We start from the raw sequence: 18412 nt of genomic DNA on the forward strand, positions 1-18412 counted from the left end.
CAACCAATTTCCCAAATGTATTCAAACTTATGCAAATTTTTCAAATGCAAAGGGACCCCATTCCCAAAATTGTGAGAAAAATACACTGGAAGAAGAAAGGATGCAAAGTCTAGTCCCTTAAGGTTCATGTGAGAAAAATACACTGGAAGAAGAAAGGATGCAAAGTCTAGTCCCTTAAGGTTCATGGGGGGGATAAAATTCATTAAAACTTCGCTTTGGTATTTCTTCATTGAATGTGGTACAATATGGTCAAACTATATATAGTTTTCAAGCTAAAGACGGATAGAATAACATAAACACATTTTTGACATTCAATATTTGTGTGCTTTATTCATATTTTGGTTTAAAACTAATACATTTTTACACTAATTTACAAAATCTCAATCTAAAGTTAGGAAGGATATGCACTAACTTAAGTTGAATAAATACAAAGCTATATACATATACAAGGTCAAGTTAGCAACATTTCACAGAAAATTATTATCATAAAACAACAAATGAGTTTTTATTCAACTGCCTTTTTTGGATAAATATCCTAAACAAAGTTCTAAAAATAACTAAAACGTAACTACTTTTTAAAAATCCACGTATGGTGGATAATTAGAGTCACAATTCTATTTCAAAGGCTTAACAATTTTTTTATTTACCTCTCAACCAAATTGCAAATTTTAAACCATCTCAAATTGAAATTGATTGCAGACGACATATAAAATTGTAAAGGAATATAAAAAAAATGGCAAAACGATTGATTTTATATTTCGATTCCTTCTACCCATTTCGAAAGCGTGGCCATCGCTGTGATCAGTAGAAAAACGTGCAAAACAAATCGGTCGAAACCACGTGCAGTGGTGAGAAAACCGGGTATGTGTATACACATACCTGAGAAAACACATACTTATTTTGACAGTTGAGTGGCAACTAGTAAAACAACTATTAACATTAATCAGCAAGAGATCGCACTACATAACAGAAATGACCACGTAGAGATATCATCACTTACCCTATTTCAAATATTTTCCAGCTGAAAATTGTCCCCCACACGTCTTTTTTAGTTTATTTGTATTGTTTTTCTGGAGCCGAAGTGCATCTCACAGAATATCCATCCAACTTCCGTTGTTTTCACCTTCGTTATTAAAAACTCTGTTTAAAAAAATTATTTCTACTTTAAGATTGTTAAAGCAATGTATTATTATATATTATCAATAGAATAGTATACTGTGATGAATTGAACGGAGTTACATATCGATCTTTCTGTCAGTCTGTAAGCGTACTATTTTATGCGCAATAATATAAGTACATGTGATTCAACAATGATTGTAAACATTGGTGAAATGCTTCTTACATAGTTATTATTTTGAGTGTTTATGAGGTCTGATCGTGCAGTTTGCAAACATCAACGGAAAGATTACAATCCAATTCATTTGTCATCGTCAACCGTTTGGAATGTCAATTAGGCGATGAGTGAGTTTTTAGCATGTTTCTTTCTATTTTATTAATTTAAAAATGGCTGCCCCCATGGTGATGAAATGACATGTGTTCGAGTTTTGATATTTCTAGATATGTAAACTTTTTTTACTATTTAAGCATAACTTGCCCTCGTCAATGTCGATATTATTCACTATTTATATAATTTTCCGCCGAAATACGTGGAATAAACATGCAGTCTTCGAAATTAGCTTTGAAAAGTTACATGCCAGTCGGGCCAGTTACTTAAGAATTTTTACATGCCCAACATATTTTTTACATGCCCAAACTTTTTTAACCAAAATTATAACAAATCACAACATTTTAACACTTACATGCTACACATAGTAAAGCAGAACATTTGTTTCAATAGTAGTGAATACAATTACAGCTAATCAATCACTAGAATTAAGACGGTCGATCGTTACACCAGTGCTCTTGAAAAGAGCGTTCTCTGGTGTAATCGAACCATTTTTTTGGCTTCCTTTTTCTCTAAATCATTGTCAATTTTCTATTTTGGAAGTGCTTTATCGGGCTTAGCCCCATCAACATACCTAAGATACTGCCTCTATGTCGACAATGACATTTGTTTACATTGACAAAAACGGAAGTGTATTACTTGATTGAAATGATCGATTCAAAAAGCATCTTCTCGATTAATGTCTAGAGAAACCGTCGATAAGAACCGAATGTGACCGAACTGCATCGGTCAAAAACAATAACGATGACGTGTGCAAGCAGGTGCGTGTTGTTAAACCAATCGAATTTCATTGTTTTACAACTAACGGCAAGGTGTTTGTTCCCAAAATTGAAAAATAGATCTGCAAATATCAAGAACCGCTTACGATTTTTTTTATAAACTGTCAATTGGCTTCAATAATTTACATGCCCGGCGGGCCACAAACGTGAATTTTTGTATGTGCCCGGCAGTAATTTTACTCGCCACGGGCGATCGGGCGTGTGCTAATTTCGAAGACTGAACATGATTCAGATTTTTGAAAATAATGTATATTTTAATGTTAAAATCGCTTTGTATTTTGATTGATTTTGTGGATGTTATGATACCTTGATGTACAAAATTGGTAGCAGTTTGAAGGAAAAACATCCTTTAAAGCATATATGTATACATTTTCAATGTGGCACTCTTCCTTTAGTCATAGTCAAATTTGAGTTCAATGCTAGGGGTCCCACATTTTTCAAAATGAAGCCTCTTCATGAACCTTAAGGATATAGTAAAGCTCGATTGGTCATTGTCGGCGCGGGTACTACTTACATGTACCCCGGGTACTCTTAAGTATACTTACATGTACCCCGGGTACGGTAAATATACTAAAACGTACCAAGGAAATGTAACGCTAAATCGGTTGTTGTCGGCTATTTTTTTGAAATCAATTATATTCACATTTATGTCAATTTTCTGTAAAATGGCCTCTATATTATCGAAACTCATACTATAAAAGCGTGTTTTTTGTAAAGAGAAATTCGTTTAAGATAATCGGTAGCGCGTTCTACGACATCAGATTTTGGGCTGGAATACAACTCGGGTACAGTCTAATATCGACCAGGTACAATTACGTATATTTACCGTACCCGGGGTACATGTAAGTATACTTAAGAGTACCCAGGGTACATGTAAGTAGTACCCAAGCCGACAGTGACCAATCAAGCTATAGTAAAGCCTTTAGGGACCTACAAGAACAGACGTCCATGCTCAATCAATTATACCCACATGTACATCAGAACGAGGGTATGAATGAGTACTGGAGCCTTTTAGGTTCATCGAAAAACAGAACCCATGGACAGGAAAGCCTTGGAAAAGAGACCATCATGGATATCATGATGGAAGCCCCACAAGACTGCTTGACTAACCCAGGCCCGACCATTGCAGGAGCAGTCCTGTATCCCCTAGGAGGTGACACAATCAGGCTGAGCTGGTCGCAGTACTAATGGTTCTGGAGGAAATCCAACAACATCCCCACCTAACACCCGGTAACACAATCCAAATCTTCAGTGACAGCCAGACAGTGGTAGGCATCTTAACCATGGGCTGGAAAAACAACGGCCATAAGAGTGTGATTGACGAAATCAAGAAGGCACTTAGGACACCAGGGGACAAAAATATTTCTAAACTGCTCTCGTCCTGCAGGACGACTGCATTAAAAATTTTACTCGTCCTGCAAACACATGCACTCGTCCTTCAAATATGTGTGAAATAAAGATTGCAAAGGGCTGATATGACTAATAAAGTTTTCTATACCACGGCTAAAATGCTGCTTACTCAGCTATTTATGCCACCTGATTACAAAAGAAATGTTAAACAGTGACATAAGTTACTTATTTATGAGGAACACAAAATAAATAAATGAAGACAAATATTTTGCTAACTTCATCTTGTATAATTTTCAAAACTTATCATTTAACAGAAAAAGGACTGAAATAATCAAAAATTAAACTTTATTTGATTAATAAGGCTTAATTATTTAAACTATTTATATTTTGGACAGTTCGCGAACGTTTGGTCTTATCGTACACGGACTGCTTTGTTTTCCTTTTTTCTAATGCTCGCGTGCTTTCCGTTTCGGACGTTTGAACATCAACCCGCCCCCTTTAAAGAATGCTTGTATGTCAGACATTTTCAGACGAAATTCAGACTGGTTTAAAACCGTACTTCGCGGTTCAATAATTCTTTAAAAATCATTACTTACAGTAAATGCAATGGGATGGTTCTCTGTCGACATGGACGCGCAAAGTTTACTCCAAAAAGCCAATAATTACTCGATACAGTCTCGCATAACAACGCGCACCTGCTGTATGAAATTTACAATTACATTTTCCGGTTTATTCGTGTTCTACTTTCGGAATAGATATGCTTTAAGAAAATGATTTTATTTAATGAAAAAGAGTCTAACTGGTCAGAAAATACATTTTAATATCAGCTTTTTTTCACTCGTCCTGTAGGACGAGCGCTTAAGGGAAATTCACTCGTCCTTTCAAGTTTTCACTCGTCAATTCGAGCGGACGAGTGGAATTTTTGTCCCCTGGACACTATCTGTGACCACAACAGTGCATGTCCTATGGACACGCAGGTCTGCAGGGCAATGAAGCTGCAGACGGCCTAGCAAAACAAGGAGCAAAAGAGGCCAATGCAATGCCCGAAGACTCCAGGACGACCACAATCCAAGAAGTGAAAGGAGCAAGCCACAAGTCCTGCATGATTAAGTGGCAAAAACGTTGGCAGAACTCATCTACCGGTAGCACTTTCTATGAGTTCTTTCCATCAGTCGAGCAAAAGCGACATCTTGACCACCCAGATAAGGCAACATATGGCGTGATCCTGCAGCTACAGACAGGGTATTCAATCCTTAATGCACATCGCACCAGGGTTGGCATCAATGTCTCACCACTGTGTGAATGTGGAGCCCTGGAGAGTACAGAGCATTACCTCCTGGAATGCTACATCCACGAAACACACCGGGGCGAACTCTTGAAAGCACTACACAAACTATGTGGAGTCACGGCCCTTGATATCAAGACACTACTCAACACAGACGATCACCCATACATACCAGGTATTACATCTGAACTGTCCAAGTATATCAAAGCCACAGGCAGATTCATGACAAAACAGCCTGTCAGCGATAAACCCCGATCCGACATCCACAACTAAATTTATAAAAGTACATAAGAGAAAATTACCTGTGTGGAATATTTACCAAGAGACTAATATATACCATGAGACACTTGTGACGAAGAGTCCGTGAATCGAGGATAATGACGAACAATTTATTAAATAAGTACGTCGAGTCGTCGAGAATAACAGATTGCTGAAAACTTGACAAAACAAACTGACAGCAAACACGCGTAGCACTTTCCTTCGATATCTCCATTCAGAAGAGCTTATTTGAGCGGAAAGTGAAATGAACATAAGACAATAGTCTGGTTTCCGTCCGTTTCGTAGTTTTCGCATTTTTTGTTTAACTTAAGCAAAGATATATTAATAAATCTTTTACTTTAGGTTGTGAATTATAAAATGCAACGAATAGTGAACAGTAATTTCATGTTATGCAGTGAATGACTAGCGAATACCAATGAATGGTAACTCGATCCAGGTACCTACAGTATGTTGACCTGTTAAATAATATAAAAGTAATGAGAAATAATATCAAAGCGCTGAAGGCATCGAATTTGTTCGCTTTTTGAATGCATTTAATATGACTTACAGTCACAGGACATAAAGTTCGACTTTTTAACGTAGGCCGATCGCACGGCCGCGAAAAATGCAAACACCAATTCAATGTACTTTTAATTGTCTACAGTCTTGAGATTTTGCAAAAACATCAAGGAGGAAAAAATGACATTGATTTACTAACTCTCATTTCATGCATGATTCAAAGAAGCCCCACTTAACTTGACACTCAGAGAGATGAAAAAGTAATTTCAAAGTATATCTAAGTTGGCGCTAATGAAAATTCTGTGAGTCTAACAAAGAATGAACCACAGCATAATTATAATACAAAAGGTATTGGTATCAATGAAAATGGTATTAAAATCTCAATCAATTCACATTAAAAATGTTTAATATTTTTTGCCTGAAATGAAATGCTTCAACAACTTTATTTCTATTTCATTTTTATTGATTTTCATGTACTGACATTAACGTGGAACTTCTCTACTCCGCCCTCCGTCACCAATATTGTTACGAACGTTTCATCTACAGCAATGTATAAGTCGTAAATTGACGATTTTTTTCTATAGTTTCAATAGGTCAATACTTTCTCATCTTGCCCATTTATTCCGATTTTAAGCTTTCATCATAAAATACTACATGTACTGAGTTGCACGTCTATATTAAGTTTCAGCACCTGGTTTGTTGCAATACGCACGCTTTTCATGCGTGGAACTTTACAGACCACAGCATCGATTTCGAGCTGTAATTATAGCATGGGTACATATATATTTAATGGTATACCCTGTAGATGCGTATGAATGGACTTGAAACAGCAAATTTTAACACGTGGCTATATCAGCAGTGTTGCTGATCCGTTATTCTCTCAAACATGTGTTTACAAAACAAATCCTAGTTTCCGTGCAAATAGCGGTGTAAAGAATGCTGATTGGTTTGATCACGAATGCATTAATGCACAACATTTGTACAATGACGCTTTGCATATTTTTGACTCAAGTAAATCAGATATAAACAGAGAACGTTTATGCACAAGTTAAGAGGTATTATAAAGACTTAATCCGCAAGAAGAAAGCATGTTGCTATCGGCAAAAAATGTTGGAGATAGAAAATTTAAGACAACACAAACCAAGAGATTTTTGAAAATTTTTCAAATAAAAAAATAATTCCATAAAAAATAAAATATCCTTAGATAAATTTACAATTTTTTTCGAAAAGCTTAGTAGCAATGAGTCTGATTTTTGTAATTATGAAGCAGAAGATTTTTGTTTAAATAATAATTTTAACTTAGAAAATTCTGTATTCCCAGAACTTGACGTACCTATATCTGTCGAAGAAGTTAACAATGCAATAAAACGTTTAAAACGAAATAAATCGTCAGGTATTGATTGTATTTTGAATGAATATTTTCTTGAAGGCAGTGATATATTGTCAGCACATTTGTGCGATGTTTTTAACGGTATTCTTGGATCGGGCTTTTTTCCCGATAAATGGACAGAAGGTGTTATAATCCCTTTGCATAAAAAAGGTGCTGTTAATGATGTTAATAACTATAGAGGCATTACTTTAGTTAGTTGCTTTTCAAAATTATTTACTACTATCCTAAACAAACGCATTGAAACGTTTTGCAACAAAAACACTATTATTTCGGATGCTCAGTTCGGATTTAGGAAAGGATATTCAACTGTTGATGCTATTTATATCTTGATGTCGATTGTTCAACATTATTTAAATGAAAATAAACGTTTGTATGTTATATACGTCGATATGTTAAAATGTTTTGATAGTATATACCGCAATGCATTTTGGTTGAAAATGTTTAAGTCTGGTATACAAGGTAAATTGCTTAGAATAGTGAAGGATATGTATGCAAATGTTAAGTCGCGTGTTAAATCATGTTCATCTTATTCAGATTATTTTAGTTATGCGGTTGGACTGAGGCAAGGTGAAGTTATGTCGCCGATTTTGTTTTCTTTATTTGTTGAAGATCTTGAACTGTACCTACAAGACAACATTAACTCTGGTTTGAGTATAGATGATATTACGATGATTTTACTATTATTTGCTGATGACATGGCCATTTTAGGCAAGTCACCTGCTGAAGTCCAGTCACATTTAGATAGATTGTATTTATACTGCAATTCTTGGGGTTTATATGTAAACACTGCTAAAACGAAAATTATGGTGTTTCGGAAGAGAGGAGGTAAAAATGAAAAATGGGCATACAATGGTAATGATATTGAAGTTGTTGATAACTTTAATTATCTAGGCACAGTACTAAATTATACTGGAAGTTTTAAATTAAACCAAGAACATTTGATTGGTAAAGCCCTTAAAGCCACGAATATAGTGTTGATAAAATGTCATGACTTCGATGTTAAACCAAAAATATTATGTCAGTTGTTTGACTCCTTTGTGGGTTCCATATTAAATTATTCCGCAGAAGTAAGGGGTTTTAACAAGTCAGATGACATTGAACGCATACATTTAAAATTTTGCAAACGATTACTTCAGGTTAAAATAAATACATGTACTGTTGCTGTTTATGGAGAATTAGGTAGATATCCATTGTATGTAAACATGTTAGTAAAAATTATAAAATATTGGTTTAAAATTTTAACCAGTGAAAATATTATTATGCAAATTGTTAACAAACAAGCTTTAAACGATTGTAATAAAGGTTTTACAAATTGGGTCTCACATGTCAAAAACATGTTTAATAATTATGGATTTGGTTATGTATTTGAAAATCCAAATGTTGTGCAAATAAAAAGTTTTATTAGAGAATTCAAATGTAGACTTGTTGACAATTTTAGACAAGAGTGGTATGGTAAACTGAATAGCAGTCATGTATTAGATATGTATAAAGTTTTTAAAACCTCTTTTGAATATGAAGAATATTTAGACTTACATCCTAGACGTCTGCGTTTATTTTTTGTAAGAATAAGAGTCTCTGCACACTCGTTGAGTATTCAAACTGGCAGATATGCCCAACACAATATTCCACGCAATGAACGATATTGTTTATGTTGTAATGACACTGATTTAGAAGACGAATATCATTTTATATGTATATGCCGATGTTACATCGATTTAAGAAAAAAATATATAAGTAATACGTATTATATTAATCCATCTGTGTATAAATTTCACAAATTATTAGTTTCTTGTGATAGATTAGTAATTTCCAATGTATGCAAATATATAAAAGAAGCTCTAGTTGTAAGAAATACAATTCTAAACAATACTGTTGAATAGATTTCACCACCCCTCGTTAGAACTTATGTGTTCTTACCATATATATTATGTTTATTTGTATTGATTTTATGTTATATAATGTTATGTTATTATTCGCATTCACGTGACAGAATATGATGTGTATTTTTAGTATTAAGACGATGTACTATTGTATAAGTCTGAATAAACTATGTCTGTCTGCTATGAAAAACGACATGTACATGTACTGGAATTTAATTGATTCCGCAATAATTGTTTAAATGTTATTGTTTTCACAAGTTACTCGCCATAGGGATTCAATTGCTGCCCATGTCGTGTATTCGCCAAAGAAATATTTTTGACCCAAAATAGACGAGTGCACGATGAGTCTTCAGTATGCAATTATAACTAATTCAAAGATTATTCATGTCTGGTTGACCTTACAATGACAAGGTCACACCGCCAAAGGAGTGCTGACAATTAAAAAGACCATCTTCCCGCTTCTCACGCGCTGTCTTTATGTCCTGTGGCACTTCCATTATCTTCATAGGGCCACTTTCTCGAAATCCTGGTCTGCATCTCTGCTCAAGTTTCGCCCCGTCCGTTCTTTACGCTGCCCCCTTGCTGCGTCAGTCTCTCTTCCGGCCATATAGTGAAACAACTATCCACATACGGACAATTACCATTCCGCTTGGCGATCTTTTCAAGTTCTTGGAGTCTCGAGGGATGACGGTACTCGCTGGATTAACAGAGCCGCCCGAAGAAGTTTCCCTATCTGACCTGTCTCAGACGATATAGTGAAACCACTATCCACCTATTACAAATCCGCTTGGCAATCTTTCGTATGCCTTCAAGAAAATCTTCTTCGGGTGACTTTCGCCTCGGTCGCGACGTGCACGCTCCGGCTGCTGACCGATCTTTTTTAAAGTAGGGAATACTAATACATTAAAGAAGAAACCTTTTTTAACAATCGTCCTTTTCTTTAACATTTTCAACTTTAATCGCCATTGGCGATTTTGGCGATCGGAAACACTTATATATAAAATCCTGACATATAAAAGTTAGAAAAAATACGTTTTTAAATAAATAAATTTAAAAATTGGTTTAAATTGTTGTTCTTTTATGTCACTTTTTAATCGCATATTCAACGCTAGCTAAAGAAACTTCAGCGTACAGTTTATATAGTATTGACAGACCTGTACGCTGAAGCTAACCCCGTATCGAAAGTCAACCAGAGTCGTAACATATTTATGTCACGCTATAAATCAAAGAAAGCTCATTTTCTTGGATACATTTCTACATATATTGGTGAATGAATATAAAATACTGCATCAGGGATTATTTTAAGGTTCAAATGTTTCAAATGCATCTTACAATATACGAAAATAACTCTCATCAGTCTGAAATTCACAATTTTGACGACATTGTTGCTTTGTCACGTGACGAGTTTTCATTTGGATACTTTCGGATCGACCTTGACATTATTTGCTGAAATTGTAAACATTACTTTCGTTTTTTGAAATCTATTATTTGTGATAAACAACTAACGTCTGGTGGATTATAAGACTGATTTCAGTGTGAATCAGGTAGTTTTAAATAATATTTACTTTGAGTTTGTATTTACACTACAATTTGTTTACAAAACAAGCCAGAATAATCTAAAATACCGGGAAATGTCATTCTGAATTTGAAAACACTTGAGCACATGGTATGTTACTAAAAATAGAAATAACGTCATATGACCGTGAAATCTCGGGAGATTTGCATTTCAAGTAAGTCTGTCACATCACTGTTTTTCTCGATATGTAAAAGCAGAATAGATCAATTTTAAATGTTAAAGATAGTAATTTGTGAAAGATTATATCAGTTAAATGTGAAAAATGTCAATCTCTCCGATCAAGTGGTTGATTTGGGACAATAACTGCATTTAAAAGCTGTTTTGGACCGGTCTTTATTAACTGTCAACTTTTCGGGAATTTCTGGTTGACTTTCCTAATGGGGTTGGTCCATAACTATAAAGTCGCGCCAGTCAAAAATCATAAAAAGCGACATTTAAAGTTATGGTAGCCAGAACTAATTCAACGCACGAAATGTGTTATAAACTACATGCATATTCAAACTACACATATAATTATGTTCGTAAATAAAATGTATACTATGGAAGAGCACATCATTATGTGTCCTCACATTGCGCACATGAGTTAATTTTTTCACCATCGAAATATATGGTATTTTAATATGTGATTGACATGATCATTAACACGCAGTTTTCTTTCGAAACGTTTAAATCATATTTTCAGAACCGCGTCATGCGAAAATGGGTCTCATGGCGCTTCGGCTGGCGTAGCTCAAGCCCAGAGTGCGCAATGGCGCAGTCCTGTCAGGAGCTGCGCAGTCCGCTATGAATCACAAGGTTTCGTGGTCTCATTAGATATCTCTTGACCAGACTGCGAGATGCGCAGGCTTGACCATAGCTATACTGGCCGCATATGGCATAAGATCCATTTTCGAATTGGGCGAGTCTTTAAAAAAATATTTTGATCATATATATGGAACATCTTGGCACAATACTTTTTGATCAACACTGAAGTTAAACTGTGTTATTTATGGCAAACTGGCATTTTCGGTAGCTTATTCAGTCTTTCAAGAACGATTTCCATGCAGACAGAACGAGTAAGTCAAACATTTGTGGTTAGGTAATAAAACGAGTTTCGTCTTATCATGACACTAAATTTGTATATAATTTCAGTAGTGTTTGTTTCCTCATCTTGAAAGCAATACTGTGTTATCAACGTTTATCGATACTCCGTAATGTACTCCCCGGACGATTTCGTTACCGAGTATCGAGTTAAACTGCAAAGTATTATTTCAACATATACTATACACAATTATATCGTTACTGACGAAAAAAACTTATTGTGTTTTCTGATGAGTTTAAGCGATGTTTACGTCGCTGTGGCGTAGTGGATATGGTGTCCGCCAAGCGACCGGGAGGTCACGGGTTCATCCCCCCCTGTGGGAGCGTTCTTTGGATCTCCCCAAAGAGATACAAAGTACTGGTTCTGGTCCCAGGTTTCTATGCAATCGAGCTAAAATAAATAGGTTCAAACGAAGCGAATATGGATAAATTATTTCCGGTTGTCACGATTTTTCTCAATTAACAGCGTTTTACTTATCATTATGAAACAATAATGAAATGAAAATTATATGCATATTGAAATAAAATAAAACTTTTAATAATTGTTTTGCTTAACACAATGAAATAGTGATTCTATTGATCACTTAGGAAAATAGAATTGGGTTAGTCCGTGTTTCTTCCGTTGATCTGTAAAGGAATCAGCTGTTATTGGGGCGAATTATTAGCCTCACCAGCGCCAAAGATCTAATATTTTTTTTTATAGATCTTTGGTTGCGCAAGCAAGTGTATATGTGTATTTCAGAGTTCATTAGGAAAACCCGCTGCGTCTTCGCTTACCTGCCCCTGTGACTTTAAGGGAGAGCTGTCAGGGGCGTAGCCAGACATAAAAGAATGTTACGCACAAATGGGGGAGGGTGTGGGAGGGGGTGACCGCTGGTGGGGGTTCGGGGGTTTAAAAATCATAACTTTAATGGTAGGCGCTGATGTGTATTTGAGGGGATATTGGGCACTTAATATTACATCCTGTATTTTAACTGAAAAGTGCTTTCACTCGTTGTGACAGAACAAGAAGTCATGAGACGTAATAAACTAATAATAATAATAGTTTGTGCAAACTTTATTTATGCTATTTGACTTTTTGGTTGAAATTATCAAATGATAGACATTGTATGTCATTGTCATTTAGCTTGTCTTGTGTATATATCTACCAGTTAAATTGTCATTAAAGATAGGTGCCAAACGCATTTTCCTCTTTTGTGCAAATATGTCAACAACTCTAGCTGCGTTCAGTATCCTATCTTTATAAACGTTCATAAAACCTAGTTCAGACATGCGATTAGTTGTCATAGTTGACCTCAAGTAGGTTTTAAGGCGTCTCATGGTACTGAACGAGCGTTCTGTTGAAGCAGTTGATACTTGCACCGCAAGCAACAGACGGAAGCACCTAGCAACATTCGGAAACAAGTGTTCCGGTAGAGCGAGCAGCGTGGTTTTCAGAGAAGGCGTAGATGGAATCTGTGTCTGATCACAGCGGCATTGCCAACGCTGACTTTCTGTATGAAATGTTTCCACGTTAACTTCAAGGTCCGCCTGTGCTGCCGAGAAGATTGAATTTGTTCGTTGATCATGGAGGTCTTGAACACGATCTGGTAATAGATACTGTATGGCGTATCTTTCATTTCCTTGTAAAAGCCGTTGCTGAAGCTCTGCAAGTAAATGGTCCGCAAATGGTAAATACATATTGAACCTCCAGTAGTCAAATGCGGTAGCAGCCGGTGCATGAAGGCGGTTCTGCTGTCGCCCTGCGGGGCGAACTGTATGTTCAACATCAACCGAGCTTGCCATTTCAACGGCTTTTTTAAACAATGCCTGCCATACAAGGGGCTCTGCCTCTACCTGTGTTTTAAAGACTCAGCTTCCATTGCATCTTGCAGAAGATCGCATGAAGTAGCCTGAAGTCGTTTTGAGCGCAGCACACACACAGACAGAACATGCTCTACAACCACCAGTGTAATAATGAAACTAAACTGTGTAAAAGCTGCTTTATAAGCGCCAGCCTTTGCATCATTGTGTTGGGCTCATTCTTCAAGTGTGCGCACAAGCGTTCCAAATGAAGCCTTGAGTGTGAAAAGGGCATCGGCTCTGGCCGCCCATCGGGTCTCGAACAAAGTTTTGAGTTTGGTCCTCCTGTCCATCTCAGCCCGATCCTCATCACTATTGCTAAGAAATTCTTGAAACCGTAATAACCTTTTGGTTGAGTGCTGGAAACAAAATGCTATTTCCTTGACGGTCGTCATCATGTTTCTTGCACAGGGCTCTTTGGACGCGTGCATAATTGCAATATTCAAGGAATGCGCTTTGCAATGTGTATAAAGTGCTCTTGAAACTACTTGTTGAATGCGGGCTTTGACACTGCGGTGACAACCAGACATTTTTGCGGCCCCGTCGCCTCCGTGGCCTCTCATTGCAGGAACGTTAAATCCGGCAGATCGTAGTTTGTCAAGGAAAGCGTTGACGAGAGACTCTCCGGTGGTGGCGCTACCAAACTTCAGATTCAAATGACTCAAAGTAATCTCGTAAATTATTGCTCTGATATGTCAGACTTGAGGAGATCTTAAATTATTACGGACATTAAGGTTAACCTCCTAAGGTCATAGCCTTACACTTTTAAGCCTATTTTGGACATGTGTACATTTTAATTTGTCTGAATGAGGTTACGCACGTGCGTAAGTACGTATCGCTGGCTACGCCCCTGGCTGTGCTACGCGATGATAACGTAACACGCAGTGGACTATTTTCATTAGGCAAAAATGTTATGTAAAGTTTACTTTTAAAGTTTACGGGGTGAACGGTAGTACCCAGCATACCGATTTTCGAAACACGACTATTAACCTTAGTTGCTCTAGCTAACAACAATAAAAATCAATCGAAACTCTTGTGAAATGTTTCTGTTCTAGGCGAACACGGTACGCCCTTTTAAACTGATGAAAATGTATACCGGTATTTCATTTAACTTCAACAGACGTCATGAGGTATTATAGATCACATATCAATAAATAATTTATCAATTGTGAATTACAATATGTATTTTTATTGCAAAATACATACACCGTATGCCAATGCTTATCGGTATATCATCATATATATCATATAAGCAAAGTCATCGATCTACCGGTCAAATATTTGTGTTTAACTGATTATAAATCTTCATGAAATCTTATAATGGAAGAAAGATACTTGATGTAACATAAATTCACTTTTCAAATGGGGCATATTTATGGTATTTTGAATAAAATATACAAGTATTAAAATAAATCATACTCCATCTTTATTAATAAACATCGTATATGATATTTACCTACGGATGTTTACCAGCATAGTTCTAGTCTCTCTAGTTATCTGCAAACAATGGTATTTTGGAAAAATTGTTTTGAAAAATATAAAAAAAACTAAATAAATATTTGTTTACTCACGACTAGAAAATTATCGCAGGTCAACGAGGATTTTGCTTACTTTAAAGGGATCTTTTCACGCTTTGGTAAATTGACAAAATTGAAAAAAGTTGTTTCAGATTCGTAAGTTTTCGTTTTAGTTATGATATTTGTGAGGAAACAGTAATACTGAACATTAACCATGCTCTAATATAGCCATTATATGCATCTTTTGACGATTTTAAAACCTAAAAATTATAAAGCGTTGCAACGCGAAACGATTGAATAATTTGGAGAGTTATGTTTTTGTCGTTAAATTTTGTGAATCTACGAAGATTGCTTATATAAGGTATAAAATACATAAAGAATGTGTACTCGGCGGAATAGCTCAGCAGGCTAAAGCGTTTTTACTTCAGGACTCTGGCAGGACTCCAGGGGTCACTGGTTCGAAACCTGCTCCGGCAATGTTCTTTTCCTTTTTTTAAATTTTTTTCTTGATTTTTTACTGGAGCTTTTACGATCCAATGTTTACATTTATCAATATAAAGCATTTAATGAATAAGTTAAAAAATTGCCAAAATCTGTGAAAAGGTCCCTTTAATACAATATACAACACATGTACATAGATTTTATTCCATACGATTTACCGGTATTACTACTTTTTATATTACCGTACCCGAAACAAGCGTCATATTTACAACTTTTTATATTTAGAGACAAATAACTCTACTAGTACTACTCGTTATCCCACACCTGAGAAAAGCGTCCTCTGTGCGGCTTTTTGATACTAAAGAAAAATAATTATAGGGTTATTTAACGAGACATATGTGTTAAGCAATTATGGAATAAATAAACATGTTGCTACTTTATAAGTTCAATGCTTTAGGTAAGAACAGGTTAAACGCTTTTAAATGGTATTGCATGATGAAGCGAACCATTGTTAGGCATTGTAATATGATTTCGGCTGGGTCGTTGACACTTCTCTCCACATCTTGCACGAGTGTTTACTTGCTACAGTGTATTAACCCACAGCGAGACGCTATGTTGGATCGGGAACCACACTATACGTCACTCTTAAGATCGATTGACCAATCAAATCATCGATTCATGTGACGTAAATTTCGTGTAATTCTTACACGAGTAAGTAATTGTCAAAGTAAAAAAGCTTTCGTGAAAGTGACAGCGAAGAAACAGAAGTGTCAAAATAAAAGGAATCTCAATTTGAAAATGCCGGAGAATAAGGATAAGAGTGCAAAATCATTCAAACAACGAAAGAGTTTTGGTAAAGAGTAAATTTGATTTGTATATGTACGATATCATGATATGCTACAAATTACAATGCGTCGTTGGTGGGTGGAGTATGTGACATATGTCTGACATGTTTGTTTATCTAGGGTATGTGACATATGTCTGACATGTTTGTTTACCTGCGCGGAGTTCAGCCTTTTGTACATGAAAAATGTATGAAACAGTTTGCTTCCTTAAAAAAATGATAAAATTGTGTTTTGTTACTGTACATAATATTGCTCGAGTAATAATTCACTAATTGTCTGCTTGGTTACTACTCAAATGTTCCCTGTGTACGGAAAATACAAACCTGTGATTTCTTTCCTAAATATGTTGCTGTCGGCTTTTTTTCCCCAAATTTATTGTGTTCACATGATATTTATGTCAATATTTTGTAAACTAGCCTTAATACTATTGAAACTTATACTCAAAAAAGTATTTTGAGGCAGGTTTTGTTCAAATAGAATTTGTTTTCCTATTGCCTAGCCCGTTTTACAACATTATATTGTGTGCCATGATAAAACTCAGGTACAGTATAAATTGGTCGGGTACATTATAGTATATTTTCCTTATCCAGGGTACACTTAAGTATGCTTAAGAGAACACTGGGTACATTTAAGTAGTACCAGAGCCGAAAATGACCAATTGAGCCTTAATATGCAGTAAAATAAGTATTTTTCTATTATTAAATTATTGTTAAGAGAGTATAAAACAATGCAACAAAGACATATTAACCAATAATTATGTTATAAATATATAATCATAATAATAATCATTACTGTATGCACATTTCCTGCAGAACCCAAACTGCTATTTAAATGTTGTCTTTGGGAATGATTTTTTAGGAATAAAAAATTATAAACCAATCTGTGTAAAACCCCATGAGTTAAAACATTACAATATCCAAATATTTATGACCACACGCGAGATTGCCTTCAGGCAGTCTAAGGAAGCATCGTGTAGTTCTTCTGACGCTGCCGGAAGCCAGTGTTGCGTTTCCTTGTAAATGTTCAGATACGTGGCGGGAAATTAACATGGAATATATTGTCCTACAAAATATAAAAATGAGCATTTTGTATCTTGTTAAATCTATGTTTCCAGACCACATCTAGAATTGAAATTTTGGCTTTTGCTGTAAGGAAAAGTGATTTTTATGTCCCCCACTATAGTAGTGGGGGACATATTGTTTTTGCCCTGTCTGTTGGTCTGTTGGTCTGTCTGTCTGTCTGTTTGCGCCAATTTTAACATTTTGCAATAACTTTTGCTATATTGAAGATAGCAACTTCATATTTGGCATGCATGTGAATCTCATGAAGCTGCACATTTTGAGTGGTGAAAGGTCAAGGTCAAGGTCATCCTTCAAGGTCAGAGGTCAAATATATGTGGCCAAAATCGCTCATTTTATGAATACTTTTGCAATATTGAAGATAGCAACTTGATATTTGACATGCATGTGTATCTCATGGAGCTGCACATTTTGAGTGGTGAAAGGTCAAGGTCAAGGTCATCCTTCAAGGTCAGAGGTCAATTAATCAATTATATGTGGCCAAAATCGCTCATTTTATGAATACTTTTGCAATATTGAAGATAGCAACTTGATATTTGGCATGCATGTGCATCTCATGGAGCTGCTCATTTTGAGTGGTGAAAGGTCAAGGTCAAGGTCATCCTTCAAGGTCAGAGGTCAAATATATGTGGCCCAAATCGCTTATTTTATGAATACTTTTGCAATATTGAAGATAGCAACTTGATATTTGGCATGCATGTGTATCTCATGGAGCTGCACATTTTGAGTGGTGAAAGGTCAAGGTCATCCTTCACAAGGTCAAGGTCATCTTACAATGTCAAACATCATATAGGGGGACATTGGTGTTTCACAAACACATCTTGTTTTTATTGGTTAACTTTATTTTACAAAATATTGCTTATTGTTGATTTTGAGTATAAATGTTACTTTAATCATATTTAATTTTTGGTATTGTCATTAAATGTGAAAAACTAATGGTATTTTATTTTATGCTTTCCGGTGGTTTATAGAGAAATATCAGTGAAATAAAAGTGGTATTTCACTGTTTTAAACAGTGAAAAATAACAGTGAAAAATATCAATATTTTTCATTGTTTTACTGTGAAATGACGTCATTTTTTCGACGAAATGACGTCATAAATCCAGCTAAATTATACAGTTTAAACT

The 18412-nt window shown here is 35.6% G+C and overlaps 3 protein-coding genes across 3 annotated transcripts in view; 2 read left to right on the top strand and 1 right to left on the bottom strand.

The window, feature by feature from the left end:
• LOC127872051 (probable methyltransferase TARBP1) overlaps positions 1-5343 on the bottom strand; it is a 65393-nt gene extending 60050 nt beyond the window's left edge. Inside the window, exon 1 of the mRNA XM_052415387.1 lies at positions 5161-5343. The gene's annotated coding sequence lies outside the window, so the exon portion shown is untranslated. The remainder of the gene's footprint in view (positions 1-5160) is intronic.
• On the top strand, positions 4532-5131 carry LOC127872052 (uncharacterized). The gene has a single exon (XM_052415388.1). It carries the CDS (start codon positions 4532-4534, stop codon positions 5129-5131), a length of 600 nt encoding a protein of 199 aa, XP_052271348.1.
• A 10704-nt stretch (positions 5344-16047) lies between the features above and the next one.
• Positions 16048-18412, top strand: part of LOC127873048 (microtubule-associated proteins 1A/1B light chain 3C-like) — a 29415-nt gene continuing 27050 nt past the window's right edge. Inside the window, exon 1 of the mRNA XM_052416613.1 lies at positions 16048-16214. Within this exon, the coding sequence (XP_052272573.1) occupies positions 16160-16214 (55 nt within the window). The 5' untranslated portion in view covers positions 16048-16159. The remainder of the gene's footprint in view (positions 16215-18412) is intronic.

The sequence above is a fragment of the Dreissena polymorpha genome, chromosome 3 (genome assembly GCF_020536995.1).
Source record: "Dreissena polymorpha isolate Duluth1 chromosome 3, UMN_Dpol_1.0, whole genome shotgun sequence".
Classification (NCBI taxonomy): domain Eukaryota; kingdom Metazoa; phylum Mollusca; class Bivalvia; order Myida; family Dreissenidae; genus Dreissena; species Dreissena polymorpha.